The sequence below is a fragment of the Apteryx mantelli genome, chromosome 17 (genome assembly GCF_036417845.1).
Source record: "Apteryx mantelli isolate bAptMan1 chromosome 17, bAptMan1.hap1, whole genome shotgun sequence".
Classification (NCBI taxonomy): domain Eukaryota; kingdom Metazoa; phylum Chordata; class Aves; order Apterygiformes; family Apterygidae; genus Apteryx; species Apteryx mantelli.
Window position 1 is genome coordinate 8,870,946 of NC_089994.1, and position 22,727 is coordinate 8,893,672.

Consider the following 22,727-nt stretch of genomic DNA (forward strand, 5'->3'; position numbering starts at 1 on the left):
TTTCTCTTACAGAACACAATTTATTTGGCATTTGGATGAAATGTTTCTCACAGCATCTTGAGGAAAAAAAGAAAGATTAGTGCCAACCCCAAAGAAAGAAGTTAAAACAAAAAACAATGTCACAGGGACTGAATTATTATAGTATCAAATTTAAATTCTACATGGTATTTCACAGAATATCAAAATCTTTTATACACTGCCACAGTTAAATCCAGTCACAAACCAACTACACAGGAGAAGCCTGCAAATGCAGCGTTGGCTAAAATTATTTTCCAAGAGAAGGTAAAAAGCAGTGTCTCATTCTCTCTCAGCCCCCCAGGCATACAGAAGTCGGACATTCAGGTTACAGCGTGGCGTGGCCATGCACGCAGACTGCAAGTGCAGCATCTCTGCTGGCATCAACTCCAACCCACTCAACTTTCAAGGTGCACAATACTGGAAAATTAAAGCTATGTTGTACCGTAGCAGGCAGTTAATGCAGAATAATGATAGGGGAAGCAGATCTTTACTGTTGAATGCATCTATTTTAAAGAAATGCATACTTCATTTGGAACCGGGTAAGTGTCAGACCCAGAACATATGAACTTTGACTGAATTGCCTCCTCTACACCGATCTGCTCCAGTTTCAGGTTCCAGCTCCCAACTTGCAAGTTGAGAAATTTAAAAGAAATTTCCGGATATATTTCATGTTCCTTAGCTGATGAGAAAAAAGATTTTTCAGAAGTTGAAAAAAGAAATGCATGCTACAAGTTGTATTAGACAACATTAAAAATTCAGTGCTTTGCCACTGAAAATCCACATCTAAAAGATGAAAAACATTTTTAGAACAGCTTCAAACTCATTTAACATTAGATGGGGAAAGAACAGCAATTACTGGTCATGAAAACATTTTCTTCCCAAGTAAAACTTCAAAGACATTTGAATAGGCAATCCTGTGATCTTTACTCAGACAGAGAACCCAATGACTTCACTAAGAATCCTGCCTGAACAGAGACCAGAAAACTAAGCCTTCAGGAAAAAAAAACAAAAAAACAAAAACCAAAAAACAACTACTTCATTTTTCTTCTAGATTAGTGTCCTGTCATGAATGGATAAAGGAATAGTCTGAGGCTCAAATATAGACAAGACTGAACATTATGCAGACACGTTCTTTGTACATCTGAATGACAACTTTGATTTTCTAGCACAGAATTAAACCCACTGCCTTTCTAACATTACAATATTCTACAACTCATCTAGTAAAAAATTAGAGGCTGCTGTGAGACTGTGTACATGTATCACTGCAAACATTGATACAAGTGAATACCTAAAACTGTCCTTGAAGGAACAGCAAAGACCTCGATATGGCACCACAGTATGCAGTAAGGAAAGGGAATTTGAGGAAGAGTTTTGTCAGAGGCCACAATGGAATGCATTAGCCCTGCGCAGAACAGTATTAAAACTTTACAAAATTAATTGCCATCACAAATATTCAAAGAAAAATGCACACTTTGCTTATTGGTGCTGCTAGGAATGCTAAGGTAATGGAATCTCCTCCATTGTGTCTGGAGGAAGATTTGAGACGCACCAGTATTTAAGAAAAACATCCAAAGAAGCGAATGGTGATTGAGGGTGGGGGGAAGGGGGGGGGAAATCAATGCACCAAATATAACTCCAAACATCCAATCAATCTAATGACAATCAAAACGGAAAGGTCTTCCTCAGGCAAGCATCAATCCTCTGTAATTGGTGTTCACAAATGAAACTTAATACCAGTCGCCTTGCCAAGGGCTAGGAAGTCTTGTTAAGACGTCAACTGCTATCAAGAAAAATAACTCTTCCCCAGCTGGTCCAGAAGTCGTAGTAGTTGTGACATTTTCTGATACAAAGGCTCTTACTCTAAGAGAGAGTACTCAGTGTGAAAAAATCTACATTAAAAAGGGGGAAAAAATGACAGTTTTATTGCCAAATTAGAACCTCACTGAGAGGTAAACAAGAGCTGTACTTAGTGAGCTGCTCTGTTCAAGGCAAAACTTCCCTTGTTTAGAGATAAGATGAAGAAGGATAGGGAGAAAGAAAATAGCAGCCTCTGTGCCAATACTGAAGCGGGAAAGGCTCAGAAGCTATAAAAATATTACGCTGAGGCTTCTACAAAGAAGCCTACATTTGGAATAATTACAACCAGGAGCCATCATGAAGTTGCAGATTGTAAGAGCTTATTTTCAAATAAATTCACCACAGAACTGAAAGTAAAAATAAAAAAAAATTGAACAGATTCCCACAGTCTTATGAGATGTGTGAGGTAAGGTATCTGTTCACCTTAACCACAAAACACAGCTTTAGAGACTAAACCAAGCCGAAAGGCCTTTTGTTATTGCGCTAGGATACTACAAAGAACGAATATTCCATCTGGCTTTAAAAGAAATTAGAAGTTTCTATTTTGCACTGCTAACAAAATATTTTTCAGGAACAGATTGTAGTAGCATAGACTTTGCATCCTACTCAAGTGTACACTATCACATCCTGTCCTACAACAGAGTGTAGCCAGCTTTAGAGAAGTATTAACTCTAAGAGCCTAGTTTATAACCCAGTGCTTAGCTTCACCTAGCTGGACGCAGCACAAAGGGTACCATCTACAGTATATATATATTTATATATATCGCCACCCAGAAACACACACACGCACACACACATTCGTACCTATAAAAACTAAAGAAAAATCAGTACATACAATGTATAAAACGTATGAATGTGCTCAAAAATGCACAAAACCCGCTTTATTTTCATACTTCAGAAATGCTCAATAATTTGTATGCATGGTTCTGACTACTGCTATCCATCCACTTCATTAGACCAGGACTTGAACTCAAGAGGAGGAGACGGTAATAGATCCACAGGGTGGAGAAGGGCTCCTCTCATTTTGTGCCACTCACATTAGAGCCAGTCAAACCAGAGGACGGGAACGCGCCACAGTGGTAAGAGTCCAAGCAGAGAGGCTTTCCTACCAGTGTTTCTTCCTGCTTGTGTGCCAGCAGTGCACACAAGAACTGTGATTCACACTCTCCAATGGATTCAAGATTGCTAGCAAGTGTCTGAATGTCAAGACACTGGATATGATCTGAATAATGAAAGTCACAGTTTTCTGTGCAGAAGGAGTTGAATTGTCAAGACCAATCCCCAAGTACAGTATAAGCCTATAGGCAAGACACAGAATAGAAAGTAGCAGCATATTCAATGGGGAAAAAGTCAGCTGCACTGGGAAACCACAATAGTGGGTTAGGATTTGTCATACAAGTATGATTTCTCATCAGTACTAGAAAAATAATCCACATACACACCCCCATGCAGTGTTTTCTTCCTGTCCCTCTAGGCTTGTGTACCTTTCATAAGGTAATAGGAGAACACTCACAAGGGGCACTCTTTACAAATTCCTCATAATCCTTATAATTGATCTCATCTGCTGACTGCTACAGTAAGTCAGGGAAAACCAGAGGCAAGAGGAGGATGAGGGGGGGCATTATTTGTACACTAAAATCCCACTTCAAATTAAAATCTCCTGTAAAGATTACTTTGCAGTCATTACCAAAGCCAACAGTGCTTGACTTCGGGTTTAGTGAGGGAGTAAATGAATCTCATTTTGTCATACATAAATTAACTTAGCTAATTCAAAGAGCTCAATCTGACAGGAAAATTTAAGATAGCATATCAGAGTGAAAGAAACCACTTTACTGATTTAAGTATACTAACCTCATTATAATCCATCATGGGATCTCAATAAACGTTTATTCAGGGGGAGGGGGGGAGGAAGAAGGGACTGAGAAGAATCTCTAGAATAGGGCTGGCAATTTATGGCATTAGAATAAAGAACAAGGGTCCAATTAGAATTTAACATTATGTACAGTACGCGTTGATCACTGTTTTTAAACTGTATTTGTAACAACTGTAAAGAAGTGAAATGGAGGGGAAGGAACATGCATGCTAAAAATAGCATGCATTAAGAAAAGCAAGAACAATGGTCTCTTTATCCAGGCCAGTCTTGGGCAACTGTTCACTGTAAAGGAGTTAAACCACAAAGAAAAACACCTCTGTCTTCCTGATGGGATTATAACAAACAGGGGCTTGATATAGTGAAGTTGGATTGTATCAGTCAGAAAGCTAACTGCTCCCTGTCTCTTCCCTAAAATACTACCTAACACATATGAGGATTCTACTGAAGGGACGCAAGCATTACACAGACCCAGTTTTCTTTATGGGCCAGAAGTTTACCTGACAATACAAGATTTTGCAGCTACCAACAACAAGTAATTGTAATTGCAAATCCTAGTTTTCTTAGTACCCACTTCCATAAAAAGACAAATTCACACATTGCGTACATCACTTATCCTCCAGTCCCTAGGGTGTTCTGAAGTAGCGGGGCAAATCAAAACACACAGCTGTTCTATCCTCTGCAACTCTTACTTGGTGGCATGTGTTTCGGCTCCTCAGTGCTCCTGCTTTGTAACACAGGCACCTAGCCGCTTCCCCTGCAGTTCAGCCTTCTCTGCCTTTTCCAAGTGTAGCACGCAAGCAAGAGAGAAAGCAATTAATTAAACAGTGACTGCCCCCACCCTCCTTTTCCACTGTCTGTTCCCTGGGTCCAGTGGTATTCAGCCAAATCCAAGCAGCTTTTTTCTGATGTAGATTTTTGTTTCCTCTCAGGTTAAGAAAAAAACCTACCCATACTCTTCCTCTCCTTAGAAGTCAAAGGAATTCTCTGCACTCTTTTCCATCACCAATGGAAAATAAGAGCAGTTTATACAATCCATATTTACAGGACAAATCAATTAGTGAATGAATAACGACAGCCAAAAAACGAGAGGCACAATCCTAAACTAGAACATAAAAGCAGTGTTCAAAAACAAAGTGGAGATTCCTTCTGAAGTTCAAACCATGGATTAGTGTTTGTCTGTGCAAACAGTTGCTAAAACTATTTCTGACCGACAGTCAGGTTTTTATTCCTTTATACAATGGTATTGAGAGAACAGTGGCTGTGACGGCTGCCCGTAAGAGTTTCTGCCGGTGTGTTTTCACCTAGCGGTGTGTCAGGAGGGACAAGAAAGGTGCTGCTGTCAGCAGAGTCTTCCAGCTCTACTGGAGAAGGACCAACTGAGGGAGGAAGCGATTCCTCTGTAAGCTGTGGGGATACATCACAGTTTCCTAGTGATGGAGGATTGCTTTGCACTGTCTGAGAAAGAACTCCATCTGCAAAGGAGGAAAACAAGCAGAATCAGAGCATGAAGTGCATCATTTCACATTCCCAAATAGGTTTACTATCTGTATTTCTGGAAGCTCTGGATTTTCCTATTTTTGTATTACTGTATAAAGAGATGACATTGCAAAAGAGGAAAATTATGTAGCAAATATAAAACTTCGATATATAAATAAGATACTTGCAGTAATCAGTCTTGCTTATCTCATGAGATGCACTGCTTTAAAAATCCCAAATTGGAATGAATTTTACAGTATGTTAATATTGCAGCTGCAAAACTGAAGAGCACTGGGTGAATCATTAAAAAATGATATTTTTGGCCAATTTTTTTTGGGGGGGGAGAGGAACAGAGAGGAAGAAGCTCAATATTTTTTGTTTAAAAAAACCTCTTGCATTTAAACATGTGTTCTATTCTTTAATAACATATCTCCAGAAGGCCAGACAAGGTACCAGCATAGTGGAAACTACGTAATACATGAAAGTTAATATTTTAAAATAGGTAAATCTAAGAGTTAAATTACTTGCAGCATGGATTCCCCTTTTAATTTAGGCCATCCAAAAGAACCTTTATTAAGAAAAGCAAGCCTAATGATCCATGTTAATGTAAGACTTTTCCATCACAGAAATAGGAGATTGCATTGTGGAATATACTTTCCCACCATAACCATTAAAACATGTATAATTATAGTTCAAAACAAATCATCTACTCTTAAATCAAACTGGAAAACAGTAAGAATAGAGAAATTATTGCCTGGTATACCTGGAGTAGAACAAAGGATACTGTCTGGATTGACAGAAGCCTCATAAGGGGGAGGTGGGTCATCTGGATGTTGAATATCTGGATACTTGTAAGCAGTATAGGGTGGAGGTGGATCATGAAAATGAAACGCCCCACCTTCTCCATCATCTGAAAGATGCAGTGGAGTAAGGCCTGTTCCAAAACCATCTGGACCATAATCAAAACCAGGCATTCTGCGGCCCAAGTTAAAATGGTGCACTATTTCAAGAGAAGAAAAAGAAGAAATAAATAACTTGATCTCATGTTTTTTTCTTCAAGCTAAGGCAGATCTCAACACCTTCTTCCACTTTCACACCCCAAGAACTCACATCTCCTGAAGACCTAAAAAAGTCACCTATCAAGAAGCCTGCATAACCTATGCAAGTCAACTCACCGCAGTACACAACAATGCCCAGCACTGGTCCTACATCACATCTAAATTTGAATCTAAGCTCTTCAAATCAAAGAGATTGTCCATACATTGAAGATATTCCACCTTCGGACTACATACAAACAACAAACTCTTTCCATTAGCGGCTAAAAAGAGTTATTTAAGTTTGAAGAGCCTACCAAGACACACAGATTCAGGCATGGACAGTCACGCAGGACCATGAAATTTCTCAACTTTCTACACATCAACCTGTCAACAATAAGCATAAGGAGTAAGATAAGTGTTGATACAAAACTTTTTCTTTAGAAACAGAGTGCTTCAGAGAACCAAAACTTCTACAAATCATGACCAGTTCAGACAGCCAGCACAGAGCTACATTTGGATACAGTACTTAATAGTATTTATAACCAAGCTCCCACTGATGCTCTCTACACAGACTTGTATTTCTTCCACTCTCTTCATCCTGAAGCGTGTTTACACAGCTTAGATCAAGACTCATTACAGATACAGACTACTTACAATTTGCTCCTATCAAAGACTCTATGCGCTCTCGCCGCCTCTGGCGTAGCCGGTGGACCATGAACAGCAGCAGAGAGAGGATAAGAAAGGAGGAAATGCAGCTCACTATCAGACGCATTCCACTGGCCATTGAGTCAAACAAACTGTTGCCATCTGTTACAAGAAATATATTAAAAGGTCTGTTACTTCTGTTCAAGACTCATTTTTCTTGATGCTTTTCTGTCAGTACTGGAGAGAGAAATGTAGAGTTAAGATTCATAACTGTTTAACACTTCTCTGTATTTCAAAAATGTAAAAAAATACAAATCATCATGCGATTTATCTACTTATTGTAAGAGGATCTAAATTCTTCTAAAAATGTGTTAATCAGCAAAAGTGAGAAAATGTTGAAGGCTTCAGGTATCTGAAAAAGGGAAAAGCAGAAGTTTAAGAGCATTCTAGGTACCCGCTTCTCTCCCTGTCATGACTAATGGTCTTACATACCAGAGAAAAGCAAGCCTGGAAGCTATGGGAAAGGCCTGGGAACCGACATTTCTACACACTATTTCTACATGACTTCTGGACATCTCAACTATTACATTTCAAACAACGAAATCCCTAAATATTTTCATTATCACCAAGATGTGGTCAACCTAATTCCATACGTTGTTTCCAAATTGGTGATACATTAAATGTTAGGAACTAAAATGCCTTAAAAAGGTGATCAACATGATAATAATCTTTCAGGAAGTGAGATTAAGGTAAAGAGGAATTAAATTATTTTCCTAGAATCACACAGCAAGCAAGTGGCAGAATGTGAACCAGATCCAAGAGGTTAGGACATGTAGCTCTATTCCATAGCTACCAGATCTACACTTGGAAAGCTGCTGCTAGCAAATTAGCAGTTCCATCAGCGCCAGACATGAAAGGTATTTATTACTCACAAGTCAACTGGTAACACTTGATTATGCTCAAGTAGCGCACACACATACAAATACTCTGCACAAAGAAGACAAAAAATGATTGTGCTGACTACAGAACTCTGACTAGGTGCGGATAAAAAGACAAGGTAGCTGCACTATGTCATCATTACGGTCACACACTGCCAGAGAACACAAGCAGGAACAGCCCCCGAGCCACCGCCGGGGCGCAGACCTATGGCCAGGTCCCGGTCACCTCTCCTTTCCCACATCCACCATGGCCGCGAGAGCTTTCTCATTATTTTCCCTTTCACTAGTGGCAGCAAAAGCTGTATCAAAGATTCCTTACAAAAGGAAGCTAAAAGTCTCACAAAAGCTGTAAATACTAGCTTCCTACAAATGCTAATAACAGAGAAATCCACCCAATTTATGCATGGTTAAAGATGCATGGCTAACACGCTGGTATTTATTACATAACACATCCTTGGCAACAGGTAATTCAATAGTGTACTATGCAGAGAACTAATGTAGTACCCTCCCAAATCCAGCCAAATTGTACAAAAACCTCTATGCTGTCAAATCTTTTAGTACCTCTTATTGTCAAGCTTAAACTGATGCAGTCATACAGCAGCAGTAACCCACCATCCCAGCACACCCTTCTGAACAACACAGACCTGCCGTTGGGCCTCCTCCACTTTACAGCAATGCTGACTTTGTGAACATCATAAATTAGTTCTAATAAACTGCCTTAAATAAAATGTTTTAATTTTTTAATTAAGTAAAATATGTACACAGTCAAGCATGATACAATCTTGTAATCAGAAACCTGGCCACTTGCTGCCTTTTCCATGTATTCTCTCTAAATCAGTTAAACTGCAATTCTCAGACCATTTGGGGAGTTATGGACCTCTATCACACTGTTGCCAGCCTGGATCCTAACAGTCAATCTGTTTGGCTAGATAAACTGTTGTCAGACAAAGTCCTAGATAAAAAAAAGACAAAAACCTAGTTTCTACATAACAAGATAAGTCGTCATTGCAGAGATTTCCAAACTACATCAATACAAATAGATCGTTTCAGAAAGGCTGTTTTACATTTGAGACAGCAGTAATATCCTGCAACTGCACCACTGTAGTCACTAATCTCCTGCACTGTCAGCTTTTTGAAAATATTTTATTTTATTGTATTTTCACAAATGAGAGTTCAGGATCTGTCTGAACAAGTGCCATGCAGAAAAAAACCTTTTCTATCGCAGCCATGGAGAGCCAATAGACAGACTACCTCAGTTTCAGCACCGTACAGGAAAAATTTTCCTGTGTTATTCATCTTCAGTTAAATAAGGAAAACCATCTTTCAGGAAAGTATAGCTATGATTGCTCATCTTACTCCTACCACTGAAAAACTGCCCTACTACCAAGTCCTTGAGTAATGTTCTTTATCCAATTGTAACTGTTGCTCACCCACTCACACAGCAAAAGCTGATTATCTACCAACCCAAGAGAAGGATTTATTTCCTCCTGATCTCTCCTGGGGTGATTAATTTACTTACTGTTGATTAGTAAACAGTTTTCTTCCCTTTGCAAGAGAGCGAATTGAACAAATATATGCTGATTAAAGAAAGTAATTCATTAATTTTGTCATCTGGAATAGTCATTTATAAACACCCAGAAGGGGTGTTTATAAATGAACCAAAATGGTTCATTTCAAAATTTCAGTGTTATCACCAGCTGAACTGACTACATTACAAAGGAGGTTTGACAACTGCTTGATGATTCTTTTCTCAGAAACTTGTTACTAAACTGTATTGAACACTTCAGACGAGCATAATAAAACAGTCTCATTTAGTATGAGTACAGAAAGAGCAGCTTAAGGATCAGAAAGACCGTGGTAAAATATACTCTTCAAATCAGTATTCATGAAATAGTTAAGACCCACAGTATAAGCAAGGATTAAAGAACACTGAATGAGGTTATCCCAGGTCATCTTATCCTGTCAGTTGGCTGATGCTTTGCTGACATTGTTTCAGAAGATTAAAAAAAAAAGTGAAGACAAAGTCTTATCTCTGCTGATAAAGAGTGAGAGAAAAACTGCTGCTTTGCCCCACTCTTTCCCCAACTAACCTGCAACACCAGCTACAAACATGTGCAAGCACAACCTTCAGAATGAATGAGAATGACAGAGCAAGGAGCAGCCAGTGGCCTTTAATCATTAACATGTGTAGTTAAGACATAAATAAGAATGACTGCAAATTTGAAAGCCAATAAGCACCCCTTTTTTTTGGAACAGATAGAAACAGAAATGACCTTCCATGTTTTCCATATTGCAAGGAGTTCTAAACAATAGTTTCCTTGTGCACTCAAACAGGTTCTTAGGCTCTTTTAAATAGATTAGGTTCTTTTAAAATACCAGGAAATGCCAAATATGATATAACATTTCTTTTTGCAAGTCTTTTTACAGAGAAATAAAAGCCAAAAATCCATATCTCCAAATGGCAACTGACGAACAGTACAAGGAAGAATCAAAGTAAACGTTATTGATCCAAAACAAGAAGTTGCACTGAGATGCTAAATCCAATGAGCAAGGTCACACGCCCCGATTGTTACTAAAACTCTGTAATTTATAAAATATACTTCCTATGTGATCTTTGCAAGCAGGCTTACACACACATAAATGCTCCTGTCCCAAAAAAGGTACTTAATATTAGTGCTCAAGTAAAAATATTTTCTTTTCATGACAATTAAGCATGACAAAGCAAGTGGGCAAGTTGCTCTATTAAAAATCCACACTACTGTCAGCCTCCATACAGAAGATAAGCTACTGCCTCTCTTATGTAAGTAGCATCAAAGATGACTAATTATTTCTAGCAACAGTCTGAAGTGTTTCATTTCCTGTTAGTTGAGCCTTTTTTCCCCACACAGGGCTTGTGGCCAACAATGTCTAGGAATTGAAAGAATGCATCTTCTCAAAGTTATACCCAAAGATAATCAAATTGAGTGCTAAACTCATTTTTCTTGACAAAACTGTAGCATTTGTCTTACCTGGGTCTAAACATGTAAATTTGCAGCACTCCTTAGGGTCTTTGCGATACTGCTGACATCCCTGAGGCCGCTCACACAAAGCGGCCACACACATTTCGGGTTCACCGTTGTGACACGTGCAGCTCAAACAGGGGTCATCCCCTTTTGGAGTGAAATAGTAGCCTTCATCAACAATGTTGTCTTTGATATCAACGCAGGTCTGGCCTAGAACAGAAATGTGCATCAATACCTACGTGTCTATGTGCCTGCCAGACAGAAGTCCAGTTCGATCTGTAATGTAAAATGATTTGTAAATATAGGCAGAAGATTGGTTAAATGCCACACTTTCACATTAAAGCAACTTTGAAAAGGGATCTCAAAGGAGTGGGGAAGATAAATGGATAGTCTGGAGACATGCAGGGATGATTTAATACTCGAAACTGACAAAGTATTTAATGGAAGTGACAGTGGTTTCAGGCATTCTTTCCAAGACATGGAGATTAACATAGCAAACTAAGTCTGAGAAGGATAAGCTTCACTATCACGCCTACTACAGCTCCTCTCTGGCTGGGCGGGGGGAGTGAGCAACAAGACAGACAGAAAGACAGACAGAAAGACAGACAGAAAGACAGACAGAAAGACAGACAGAAAGACAGACAGAAAGACAGACAGAAAGACAGACAGAAAGACAGACAGAAAGACAGACAGAAAGACAGACAGAAAGACAGACAGAAAGACAGACAGAAAGACAGACAGAAAGACAGACAGAAAGACAGACAGAAAGACAGACAGAAAGACAGACAGAAAGACAGACAGAAAGACAGACAGAAAGACAGACAGAAAGACAGACAGAAAGACAGACAGAAAGACAGACAGAAAGACAGACAGAAAGACAGACAGAAAGACAGACAGAAAGACAGACAGAAAGACAGACAGAAAGACAGACAGAAAGACAGACAGAAAGACAGACAGAAAGACAGACAGAAAGACAGACAGAAAGACAGACAGAAAGACAGACAGAAAGACAGACAGAAAGACAGACAGAAAGACAGACAGAAAGACAGACAGAAAGACAGACAGAAAGACAGACAGAAAGACAGACAGAAAGACAGACAGAAAGACAGACAGAAAGACAGACAGAAAGACAGACAGAAAGACAGACAGAAAGACAGACAGAAAGACAGACAGAAAGACAGACAGAAAGACAGACAGAAAGACAGACAGAAAGACAGACAGAAAGACAGACAGAAAGACAGACAGACAGACAGACAGAAAGACAGACAGAAAGACAGACAGACAGACAGACAGAAAGACAGACAGAAAGACAGACAGACAGACAGACAGAAAGACAGACAGAAAGACAGACAGACAGAAAGAGGCTGGATCTTCTCTGTACTAAACCCTAAAGGTTTTCTTAGCAGACCAAGCCTAAGAAAGGAAGGCATGCAGTAGTACTTCCTGCTGCCATAGATACATCTTGATCCCTGCCCAGCGCAGGAAACTTAGACATCTTCTGTCCATCATCCTTTCCTCCTCACAGACCTAAAGGGACACTCAGAACCCCAAAATCAAACAGGGGGAATGGAGACAGTGCTGGGATCTGCAGCTCACCTGGAGCGTCTGCTCATGGAGGCTGGCTGCCCATTCTGCCCTAAGCACAGGCCAGCTGGGAGGATGCACAAGAGTCATAGGAACATTCAGGTTGAAAGAGACCTCATGAGGTCTCTAGCTTAATCTCCTGCTCAAAGCATGGTTGGTTATGAGGTCAGATCAGGTTGTTCAGGGCTTTAACTAATTTGGTCATGAAAACCTCCAAGGAGGGAGGGTGCACAACCTCTGTGGAAACTTGTTTCACTGCTTGGTCAATGGTGAAACAGTTTTTTTCTGACATCCATCTGAATCTCTCGTTTCAACTTATGTCTGTTGTCTCTCACCTCCTGCCATGCACCACTGTAAAGAGCATGACTCTGTCTTCTTGATAACCTCCTGGCAGGCTGCTATTAGTCCCCTCAAAGCCTTCCCTTCTCCAGGCTGAAGAAGTCTCAATCCCCTCAGCCTCTCCTCACAGGGCAGGTGTTCCAGCTCTCTTCACCATCTTGGTGGCTCCCCACTGAACTCATTCCAATTTGTCAATGTCTTTCTTTTATTGGGGGGGCTGAAACTGGATGCAGTGTTCTTCTGCTCGACTTACACATTTTTATCTTTTCTCCCTCACCCTCTGGTTAAAAGTTTGGCAGAGATACTGCCTTCTTTACAACACTGTCCTGAGAAGATGACCAAAAAACGTCATATTTTGGCCTGTTACATGGCCTTTAACGTTAGATTCCAAGAGTTTGTTTCATCTCAAGGCAAACAAGGCAATATTCTTTCTTCCTAACTTTCAGCCTTTCAGTGACAAAAACAGGCAGAGAGAAGCTGAATTTTCCTCCCTTCCCATTCTGTAAGTCTTTTTCCTGTTTTAAAGAGAAAGCAAACAGGAAACACTAAGAACTACAGTAAAAGTGCACCACCACATATATTTACTTTTCTCCTTTTGCAGAGGAGCATCAGCTATATCAGGTATCTTGCATGTTATCTGAAAATACTGCTAAGGAGTGTTTCCCCTGTAGTGATACAAAACTTTTTGAAGTAAAGAAAAGCAGGACACAGAATGAGAGCACTTTTTTCCCTTTAACTGGGAAAAAGAAAGGCAACTGTAGCTTCCCATGGTTCTAACTATTGGCTGGAAAGAATTTAATCGAGGTTGCTATATTCAAATTAAACCAGAAATAATTGTTCTGTCATTTTCATGTGAGGTTAATAATTTTAAAATAGTGTTTATTAATAAGGGCTTTTTTTTTTTTTCCTCCAAGAATACCTTATTTTGGGGGTGATACAGTTGCTTAACAAACAGCAGTGCTCTTTCATTTTCAAGTGAAAACCTGTACTACGACTGGCAACCAACCATATGGTGTTGCTATTTAAATCAAACAAGACTTCTACATTTTTTCTTTTTTCTTTTTTTTTTTTTTTTATTCTCTGGACAAAAGGAAGAAAGGATAACTAACAGATTTCCCTGTATTTGTTATACGCATAGCTAAACAGGCAACACAGTAACACTGAACTAAAGCCAACTTACTTCTTTTGCAGAGGAATGAGGATTTCTCATAGCAGTTTTCAGCATACCAGCTGTGTAAACCATGGTGCCGAAGGGTAGGAAAATGGAAACACTGAAGCTGGGCACAAAGAACGTTTTCATTTTCAGACATAGCCGTACCAAAGATAGGGTCAGGGGGTAGAAATACTTCTGAAGAGCCTAAAAACAAGATGCATTGGTATAAGCAGCCTGTGGGTATGCAAAGCTTTAGAAAGTCTCTGTAATGTCACTTACTTCCTGCACACCAACTCTACTACAAGGCTACTGTCCTCTAGCTTTAGCTTCCATTAGGAACATTCCTCCGGGGGAAGGCAAACAGCAGAGAGGGAAGGGATGAGTCACAGAGAGAAGAGGCTACTGTTTTGAAAATACTGCACAGTTTTGTCATTCTGCAACTGTAGGAGTATGTTTTAATACCTCTGCAAATAGTTCTTTCTAGAGTCCCATGGGGCTGACCTGCCAATTCCTATGTATCCCTTCAACCAACACCTAGCACAGACTTGCTAGCAAAGGAATTGTACTGTGATGGCTTCCATATAGTCAGGTCTGAGCATCCAGTTATTTTTCCCACGGTAGAGATTAGCTCAGGAACGTAGACCCACACAACGACAAAAATAATAAATCACTTTTGTACACAACAACCTTTTGCACTTAGATTTCCTACCAGTCTTTTCTTTTCTTACTAAAAGGGGAGCCATTTCATACTATCAATGTTTACTTTTGTATTGACAACTTCTTTAAAATTTGTGCTTTTTAGCAAGATATAAAAGTGACATCCAGTTTGATACCTCATATTGCAAGAAGTGTCGAGGGCATCTTGTAACGTTAAAAGTGTTGCTTCTGATCAGTGTCTGGCTTTACTGTTAATCAGCTGGTATTCAAAGTTGCAGAGGACTTGAAATTAATGGAGACCAAGAGACAGCACTCGTAAAAATTAGCCTATCTGATATGGCTACAGACACCTACTTTTCAAACTGGGGTGCTTAAACACAGACTTAAACAGCTCCTGCATTTAGCATATAAAGCAGTCTTCTCACACGATGGACCTCTCAAGCAGTGTTAGGTCCAATACATTTGGGGGGGGGGGGTTGTAATGAAACATGCTACTATCATTTTTGAGGGCTCACCTTCTACAGTTGCAAATAATAAATTAAAATTTTCAGCTGTAAGACCCTAAATCACTTTTCAAATATATACAAGCAGTTTAGAGTCTACCCCACTACAAGTCAATGAAACTTAAGTAAAATCTCTTTCAGAAGCTACTGAAGTGCAACTATGAACTTTATTTCATTTAGGTATGCTTTTATTAAACAAAATACTTGCAAACAAAAGATACTTTGGCGTTTAGAAGGCTTAAATTTATATAATGCATCAAAATAAATAAATAATCTGTACAGTATAAAGGGATACCCTGATTTGCTAAAATTTATGCTTTCACTGTTGTAAACTGTGTCAGCAGATGGCAGTGCAGTCAACTTTCCAAAAAGCACAGAAAGGTCCTTTTAAGAAGAATCTTTTCTTGGGCTTCATAGACAAAACCTATTTGCAGATAGTTTTGTCCAGGAGAGGCATCACCCTTATCAGAAAAAGTTGCCGCTTCCTTCCTCCTCTTCCCTCTGTTGTCAAAACCCATGTCTTAGGTGCTTTACTTTAGGGAACTGAATGAAAATGCTGCTGCCTCCACAAGAAGCAGCAGTTTTCTCTGAATATTCACTCAAATCTTTCTACTTCAATGACAGAAGAAATCAATACTTTTGTGCATGTCAGCACAGTAAAATCAGTACTGTCATTGGAAAGTTAAGCTGGGTTCTACTACTCCTCATGTACCAAGAGAAGTATATTTCAAGGTTTAACTGTTTAGGAAAATCTTGCTCATAATTACATATTTGTGCATAATGGACAGTTTTCCTCACAGATTTCCCATTATTGAAAGTTGTTTATGAACAGAGAGCAACTTGGATCACCTTTCAAATGCTACACTGGAATTCACAGTGTTGATACTTAAAGAAAAGCCTTGTTTTAAATTTTCCATGATCCTAAACTGGTGCAGCATTTAGACACATAAGAGTCCATATTTTGAGCTAAACTAGTCACTCAACTGAATTAGTTTCAAAAAATGCATAAAAATGTATCTTTGCGTTTTCAGCAGAGGGAGCTGCTTGCTCTGCAATTGAATAAGCTGAGTCAGTGATGCCTACCAGATTAATGTTTGGTTCTTTACATAAATTGACATTTTTATTTCTGGGAAGTAGGGGTTTTTTTTAGTTTAAGTAAATTACCTGAAATATTTTCAAGTTAAAATCTTCCAAGTAATTATTCAAAATTCAAGATTTTTTTTTAAGTCACATAGAAAGCTACCAAAATACAAGAAAGCTCCCCCCTCCCCCAAACCCAAATATCCTACCCTAGTCTGTACAAACACTAGTATCGGGAATCAGCAGTAAAACCAGACATTCACCACATAAAATTAGAAGCTTCAGAGTGGTCTCCTTTGCTCAGCTAAATCAAAGGGAAATCCCAACAGCAAAGCATTCACTGTTCCTACAAGCATTTACTGTGAACAACTATGAAATTTCTGACACTTGAAAATGAAGCATGTGCATAAAGTATTAAACTCTTCCATTTCAATACTGTAAAGCAAAGCAGTTCCCCTATTCTATTTCAGCATCATCCCTGAAAGAAGCAGTGTCCTTCTAACAGATAATATTCAAGCTTTAAGATATTTTCCATGGACCATTTAACTAAGTAATAATTTCAGAGACCTACCTTTATAAGCTACTTCCCAGTGACCTTCTAGAGAGTGATTTCGATTGGTGATGACATATTGATATCCAACCCAGAACCTATAAAAAATATTTAAGGATTCTAAAGATACAAAATAAAAATATACTAACCTTACAATTTCTACTTAAAACTAACTTCTAAAACACTCTGATGATCTTTTCCTTAACACTTCAACCCACACATTGGCAATGTAGAAAGAGAAACTACAACTGACAAATAAAAGAGAACACCTGATAGTTTTTCATGTCTGTGATGTATCAATATAGCCTTTATTTCCACCCATAAGCAGCACCTTATTCTGTTGTTATGGTAGCATTTCAGTATCCTGAGCCCAAAACCACACAAAAGCATCCAGCAGTCACATATTTTATAAACACGCACAAGTAATGTCAGACTGTTCAGGATTAAACCATCTAACTCTCCAGAGACAGGGATAAACAATTACTGGACCACTGCTGGTGGTTCAGCAGTGTGGCAGCACGTAAGACTGAACAAAAGACCCACGGGCAAGAAAAGGAACTGCATTTGCTGTGAACTCACAGAATAAAACATTGAGCCACCAAAACATAGAGCCATTCTAAATTGTAAGAACTATCTCATTCTTATCTGAGTCTTTGTCAGAACTACTGGTATTTAATGGAAACAAAAACATTATTGAAAAATTTAAGGGAACATTATTTCCACACAAAGCAGTGCGGTAGTAAGCCATTGTAAAAATTCATCTTCACTGTTGCTGTTCAAGAACACTAGTACATTGCTAAGATAGCTTGAAGACAAAAAGACTATGCTGAATTATAGCCTACTTGTTAATGTTGATTAAAAGGTAAAATACTGATAGGCACTGACATCAACCAGCATGTTCTTGCAGGGTTAATAACCCAAAGTCAATTTTACTACTAGATTTTCTAAGCAAACTAAAACTACCAGCATCTATAGCACACAGAAACCATTCTCATCTAATATGCAATCTCTGTCCTTTCCTTCCTACTCACCTGCGCTGGTCCTTCCTTCCAAATGCTTTTTCTTCCAAGTCCCACTCCTGTGCCAGGATAAACCTTAGCTCCTGGTCTGCAGTGAAAGTGGCAAGGGATCCATTCACCCGCTGACATGTCTGCACAGCGTCCCAGTAGTTCTCCCCATTTAAATAGACTCTATAACAGCTGGCTGTGCCCTCATAGTGGTGCCATCCTGTTGGGCACTTTCCTAGGAAACATGAAGAATAGAAGGGAAACCATTCCCCCCAAATTAGGATCCTCACTCAAGGGAATGCCTTCTAATCAGTTTATGACACCTTAATGGGTAATGACTTGGATATGTATACACAACAAGCACTATATATACTTTACCTCACCAGTAGGAGGTGCATGCATTACAGATCATAGAAGGTTTACTTTATTAATGCTTTTGATAAAGGAAAATTAGTAAAATACATTTAAAAAGATGTAACTCCAAGTGATGTTTCACTGCATTGTGACAGCATTTAAAGTCTTTAATTAAGACTGATGATCTACCATGGAAGATACTTCCCTGTCCATCTTTATAAATCCAATCAGTTCGATCAATCTAAGTTGAAACAAGCAGCTAGAAGCAGGAAGCAAAACAGAGATGGGCGATTTAATGATCCTGTTTTTCAACTAGGTGGTTAGCCCAACTTCTTTTACAAACAATCTCAGCAGTATTCACATCCTCCTGTTCTCACAGCCAATAGTTAGAGATGATAGGGGTTTGGGGACGATGGTTGTTTTGAAAAACATCACTGCAGACTGGATCTTTAGGAAACATATGAAGGAAAAGGTGATGTAATGAATTGCTCTCTCTGCTCTCTCTCAACTAACTCAATTAAGGGAATGCGCAACAAAAAGCCTTGAGACTTTTCTGGATGAAACAGACCCACAGGCTTTGATGACTGGCATTCTTGGAGGTGATGGGTAACAGAATAACAAAGATAGATAGGTTGATGAAACTTAAAACGGACAAGAAATGTGATTTTAGCACCTGCATTTGCAATATTCATTTTGCACAACACCTAAGAAAGGTACTAAATTCACAAACTTTTAAGTTTGTTGCAAACATTCAAAAGAGGCCCTGTTCATAAGCCTAAGGACTCTTTCTTCCCTTCAGAAATAATGATCTTTATCATTAGACAAAGACATACAAACTTAGATTTGAAGCTCTTTAATTAAGCATATTTCTTCATTCTCTATTTATATTTAAAAAGCAATGGAAGCTTTTAAGATCTACTGCTCACATCACTGTAAGATGGGACAGAACACAGTTTCAATCAATCAGACTGCAGAGCATTTTAAATATTGCCATATCAATTTCTGAATTGCTTTATTGTCTTCTACAAATCTGATTACCAGAACAGGTTAGATACTGCAATCCATGACACATCTAAATACCTACTTTAATAACAGTCTCTCCCCTAAAATCAATGAAGGGATAAATTTTGACCTGTGCTAATTACTTGTCTCTTTCAAAAAGATCACCATATATCAAAGCAGTCGCTCCCAATTTCAGTGCTTCCATGACTCCTTCTCCCCATATCCTCTTCTTGGCCTGCCTGCACTGCTCCCTGCAACTAATCAGAGCTCTCTTGCCTTCCCAAATCACTGGATGATCCCTGGAGTACACAGGGAACAGAAATAAAAGAGAGAAGGCAGGGAGAATAAGATGTTCTTGGATCTGAAGAGATTCAGAGGCAGCAGTCACTAGGAACCACGATCGGTGGGAGGATAGCTGCAAGATATTTACAAGTATTAGGATAATGCTGGGACTAGGGTGTGGGCAGTGGGGCTAGCAGATCTGCAGGGGAGAGGGTAGGATGACACTGGAGTGACATCTTTGAAGATACTTCCTGAGTGAAGTGACAGAGAAACATGGTGAGAGGCTACACTTTTCCATGGTGGGCTTTTTCTTCAGAGAAGGAAAAAATTTCCCTGAGTTTCCCACTCCCTAAAGAATGTTTTTTTCCCTTAAAAAGGGTACAAAACTCAGAACATCAAACATGCTTAAATTTAAACTAATGACAGTGTAAGCTCACTTCTGTAAGATCATCTTCAAAATGATTTCAATTAAAAGCAATTTTGTTCCCCTCATCCGTTTCCAGGAAAACAAACCTGCATCCAAGCTCACATCTAGTGACAAAAGGGCTAGATTATGACCCCTGCTGAAGGTTGAAACTAACACTTAACTCACTGCAATTACAGAAAACTAGGGCCATAGTTTATAACAGAAGATTGCCACTCCTGTTTTACAAAAATATGATTATTAGGGAGTAGGAGTCTGTGTATCAGACTGCTATATAAACTATGCAATATAACAGAACATATATAAATGAAGTATGCAACAAACTTAAAAAGTAATGCACACAAATAAAACCTGGTCCAAGAAAAGAAAAAATATGCAAGAGAAAAATCTATTAAGTTTCTCCTTGAAAAAAAAGTAGTTTAAATTAGTAAATTAATTAGTAGGGAGATGGGCCAGATTTCCCAGTCTGCAACTTACTGCTAAATCGGACAGGCTGTGCCACATTGACAGTGTGAAAGCGGGTCGTCTCTCCTCCTCTTCCTCGATTATGCCTGGAGTCGACATTCTCCTTCCCATGGTAAGTTCGCTGGTCCCCTGTCAAGCCTAGGGATAAGAAGGAATAGTCAGTACATGTGAAAGATGCAAGCAAAGACAGATTTCACTTTACTAAGCTTCTCCTGGGTCTTAATTCAAGAGAAAAATATGATAAACAACATAGTTAACAAAGGACGGCAAAAAAGGGTAAATCCCTCCAATAACAGCTTGGCCATTTTATGCAGTACATAAAAATGGACACAACTGAAGAGAGCCAACAACAAGAGAGCCATTACACAAGTCTTGCAAATTAAGCTAAATATTTTGGCAGATTTTCAACTGCAGTTGTGCACAGAACTTGACATTTGTCATTTCAGTTGCTGCAGCAAATGCATCATTCCCAGTGCATTTTATCTGTTCTTGTTTACAGAACTACCCACTCTCCAGCTGCTTAGTTTCTCAACTGTGTGTACAAGTATCTAAGCCAACTCCTCCAATATATTTTCCAACACATTCTCTGAGATCTAGGACAAAACTGAAACTAGGAAATCTATCTTCAGCCAGAAGAACAACGCTTTTCAATCACTTTCAAGCTTCTACAGGAAATGTTAGCTCATTATTTCTGGAGAAAGAAAAAAAAATTTTTAAACATACCCTAACGTAGGTGTCAGGTCTTCCAAATAGGTGTATGTGACAAACTATTAGATTCAAGAACTAATGAAGAACAGTGCAGGACGTAATTTCAGGGAAGATGCTGGGGGGTCCCACATGCCTACCAGCAGTTAATAAGGAGCACACATGTTCAGGTGCAGACACTACAGGATGGACCTTAGCCAGTAAAACTAACATTCTTAAGTAGGAAGGCTGGAGTGTTGGTGGGGAGAAACTGTTGAGAAAGACTGAAATGAACACAAAAAAAAGATTAATCTAGAAACAGGGGATGAACCCTCAAAAGAGAAAGATGAAGAATCCAAGAAATAGATTAGCAGGCATTAGAAATGTCTACTAGTATGTTATTTAATACTACTAGATGTTACTTAAGCTAATACAATTCAACCAGCACAGAGCTATGCAGACCATTTATTTCTATTAGAAAAAAATCAGCTTATTTTCCTTTAAAGCTGATTAGCTCTATTTACCCTAGCTAAACCAAATAAGCCAGTCATGGGCCAAAATAAAGAGCAGCTACATCTTTTTCAGTGGGTTTAATGATATCTGTTTAAACCCTATTCAAAACTATGTCAATACAACTGTCTCCTTTCAGACTATCCTTAAAAAGCAAGAGGTCCACAGCAATTTCATGATAATTCAAACCCAGAGTTTGAGGCTGCTTGGTATATTAGCCTGTGGGAAAGACCTCCAGTCCCACCATCAAACAATACATTCCTTGGAACGCAGTCTTAGCACAGATGAGCAAAAAACCAGTAGCTGGAGCCCAGGAACAGCAGAGCAGTTTTGCCTTCATCTGGCTCTACCATACTGAGTTTGCCCTGGGTTAATGGGATAAGCAGTGGATATTTAATTATCACATTATCCCAGGAATTACATGTCTGTAGAGATCACCCATTAAGAAATGGCTACACAATACACTCACGTGGCCTTAGAGGAATAAAGTATTCAGTATTAGAACATATAATTTATCACAAGCAAGAAGTTTGCGTCTAGAAATTCAGTTACTATATGTTTCAAAGGCCACAAAACGGCAAAATAATTTGACAACGAAGACCACTGGTTGTTTGCATTACTTTAAAAGGCCGATCTACTTTTAGAATTTGACTGTTGGTAATCCTAAAAGTTCAGCAGCAGTATTTATACTATGATCTTCAGAGTGATAACTAAGAAAAATAGCAAATCTTTAATTATACTAAGACTAAAAAAAAAAAAAAAAAAACCACCACTTAATGCAGAACACTTTATCAAAGATGAACTGAGCTCAGCATGGGAAGCTCCGTTTTTTCCATGGCATTAAATGGTAACTTCTAAAACTAAAGAACCAGTAAGTACTGAACACGAAAAGAATGACTTGCCTTTCAGAAGTCTGCAGAGCAGATGCAACACCATATGGCTGACCCTCCAAGGCTAAACAGAACGCCCACAAGCACTTAACAATTTAACTCCCCCAGTAATGAAACAGAAGTTCACAGGTTTTAATATGCAAGGTTAAGAAAGGGTTACTCGGGATAACATCTTAAACTGACAGAATTTATCCCAGATGCTTAGAAATATAACTGTATAGATCAAAGTGAGTTATCAGTCATCACCCAGGAAGCAGGACATTCATTCCCTCCACAAGATTTGCTTATATAACGTACCAGCGTCAGCAGACCTGCAACGGCAGCCCGACAGAACTTGAGAGGGAAAGCAGCCATCTCAAGTAAGTTATCCTTTAAGCCCAACATTGTCAGTTGCTTA

The 22,727-nt window shown here is 38.9% G+C and overlaps 1 protein-coding gene across 3 annotated transcripts in view; it reads right to left on the minus strand.

Annotated features, from left to right (window-relative positions):
* DGCR2 (DiGeorge syndrome critical region gene 2) overlaps positions 1-22,727 on the minus strand; it is a 52,859-nt gene continuing 30,132 nt past the window's right edge. For all 3 annotated transcript variants that reach the window (XM_067306743.1, XM_067306740.1, XM_067306741.1), the window contains 8 exons: positions 20,259-20,384; positions 17,744-17,954; positions 16,734-16,810; positions 13,950-14,126; positions 10,853-11,056; positions 6,916-7,068; positions 5,988-6,224; positions 1-5,220 (listed from right to left, as the gene is read on the minus strand). In XM_067306743.1, the coding sequence (XP_067162844.1) occupies positions 4,979-5,220; positions 5,988-6,224; positions 6,916-7,068; positions 10,853-11,056; positions 13,950-14,126; positions 16,734-16,810; positions 17,744-17,954; positions 20,259-20,384 (1,427 nt within the window). In that variant the 3' untranslated portion in view covers positions 1-4,978. The remainder of the gene's footprint in view (positions 5,221-5,987; positions 6,225-6,915; positions 7,069-10,852; positions 11,057-13,949; positions 14,127-16,733; positions 16,811-17,743; positions 17,955-20,258; positions 20,385-22,727) is intronic.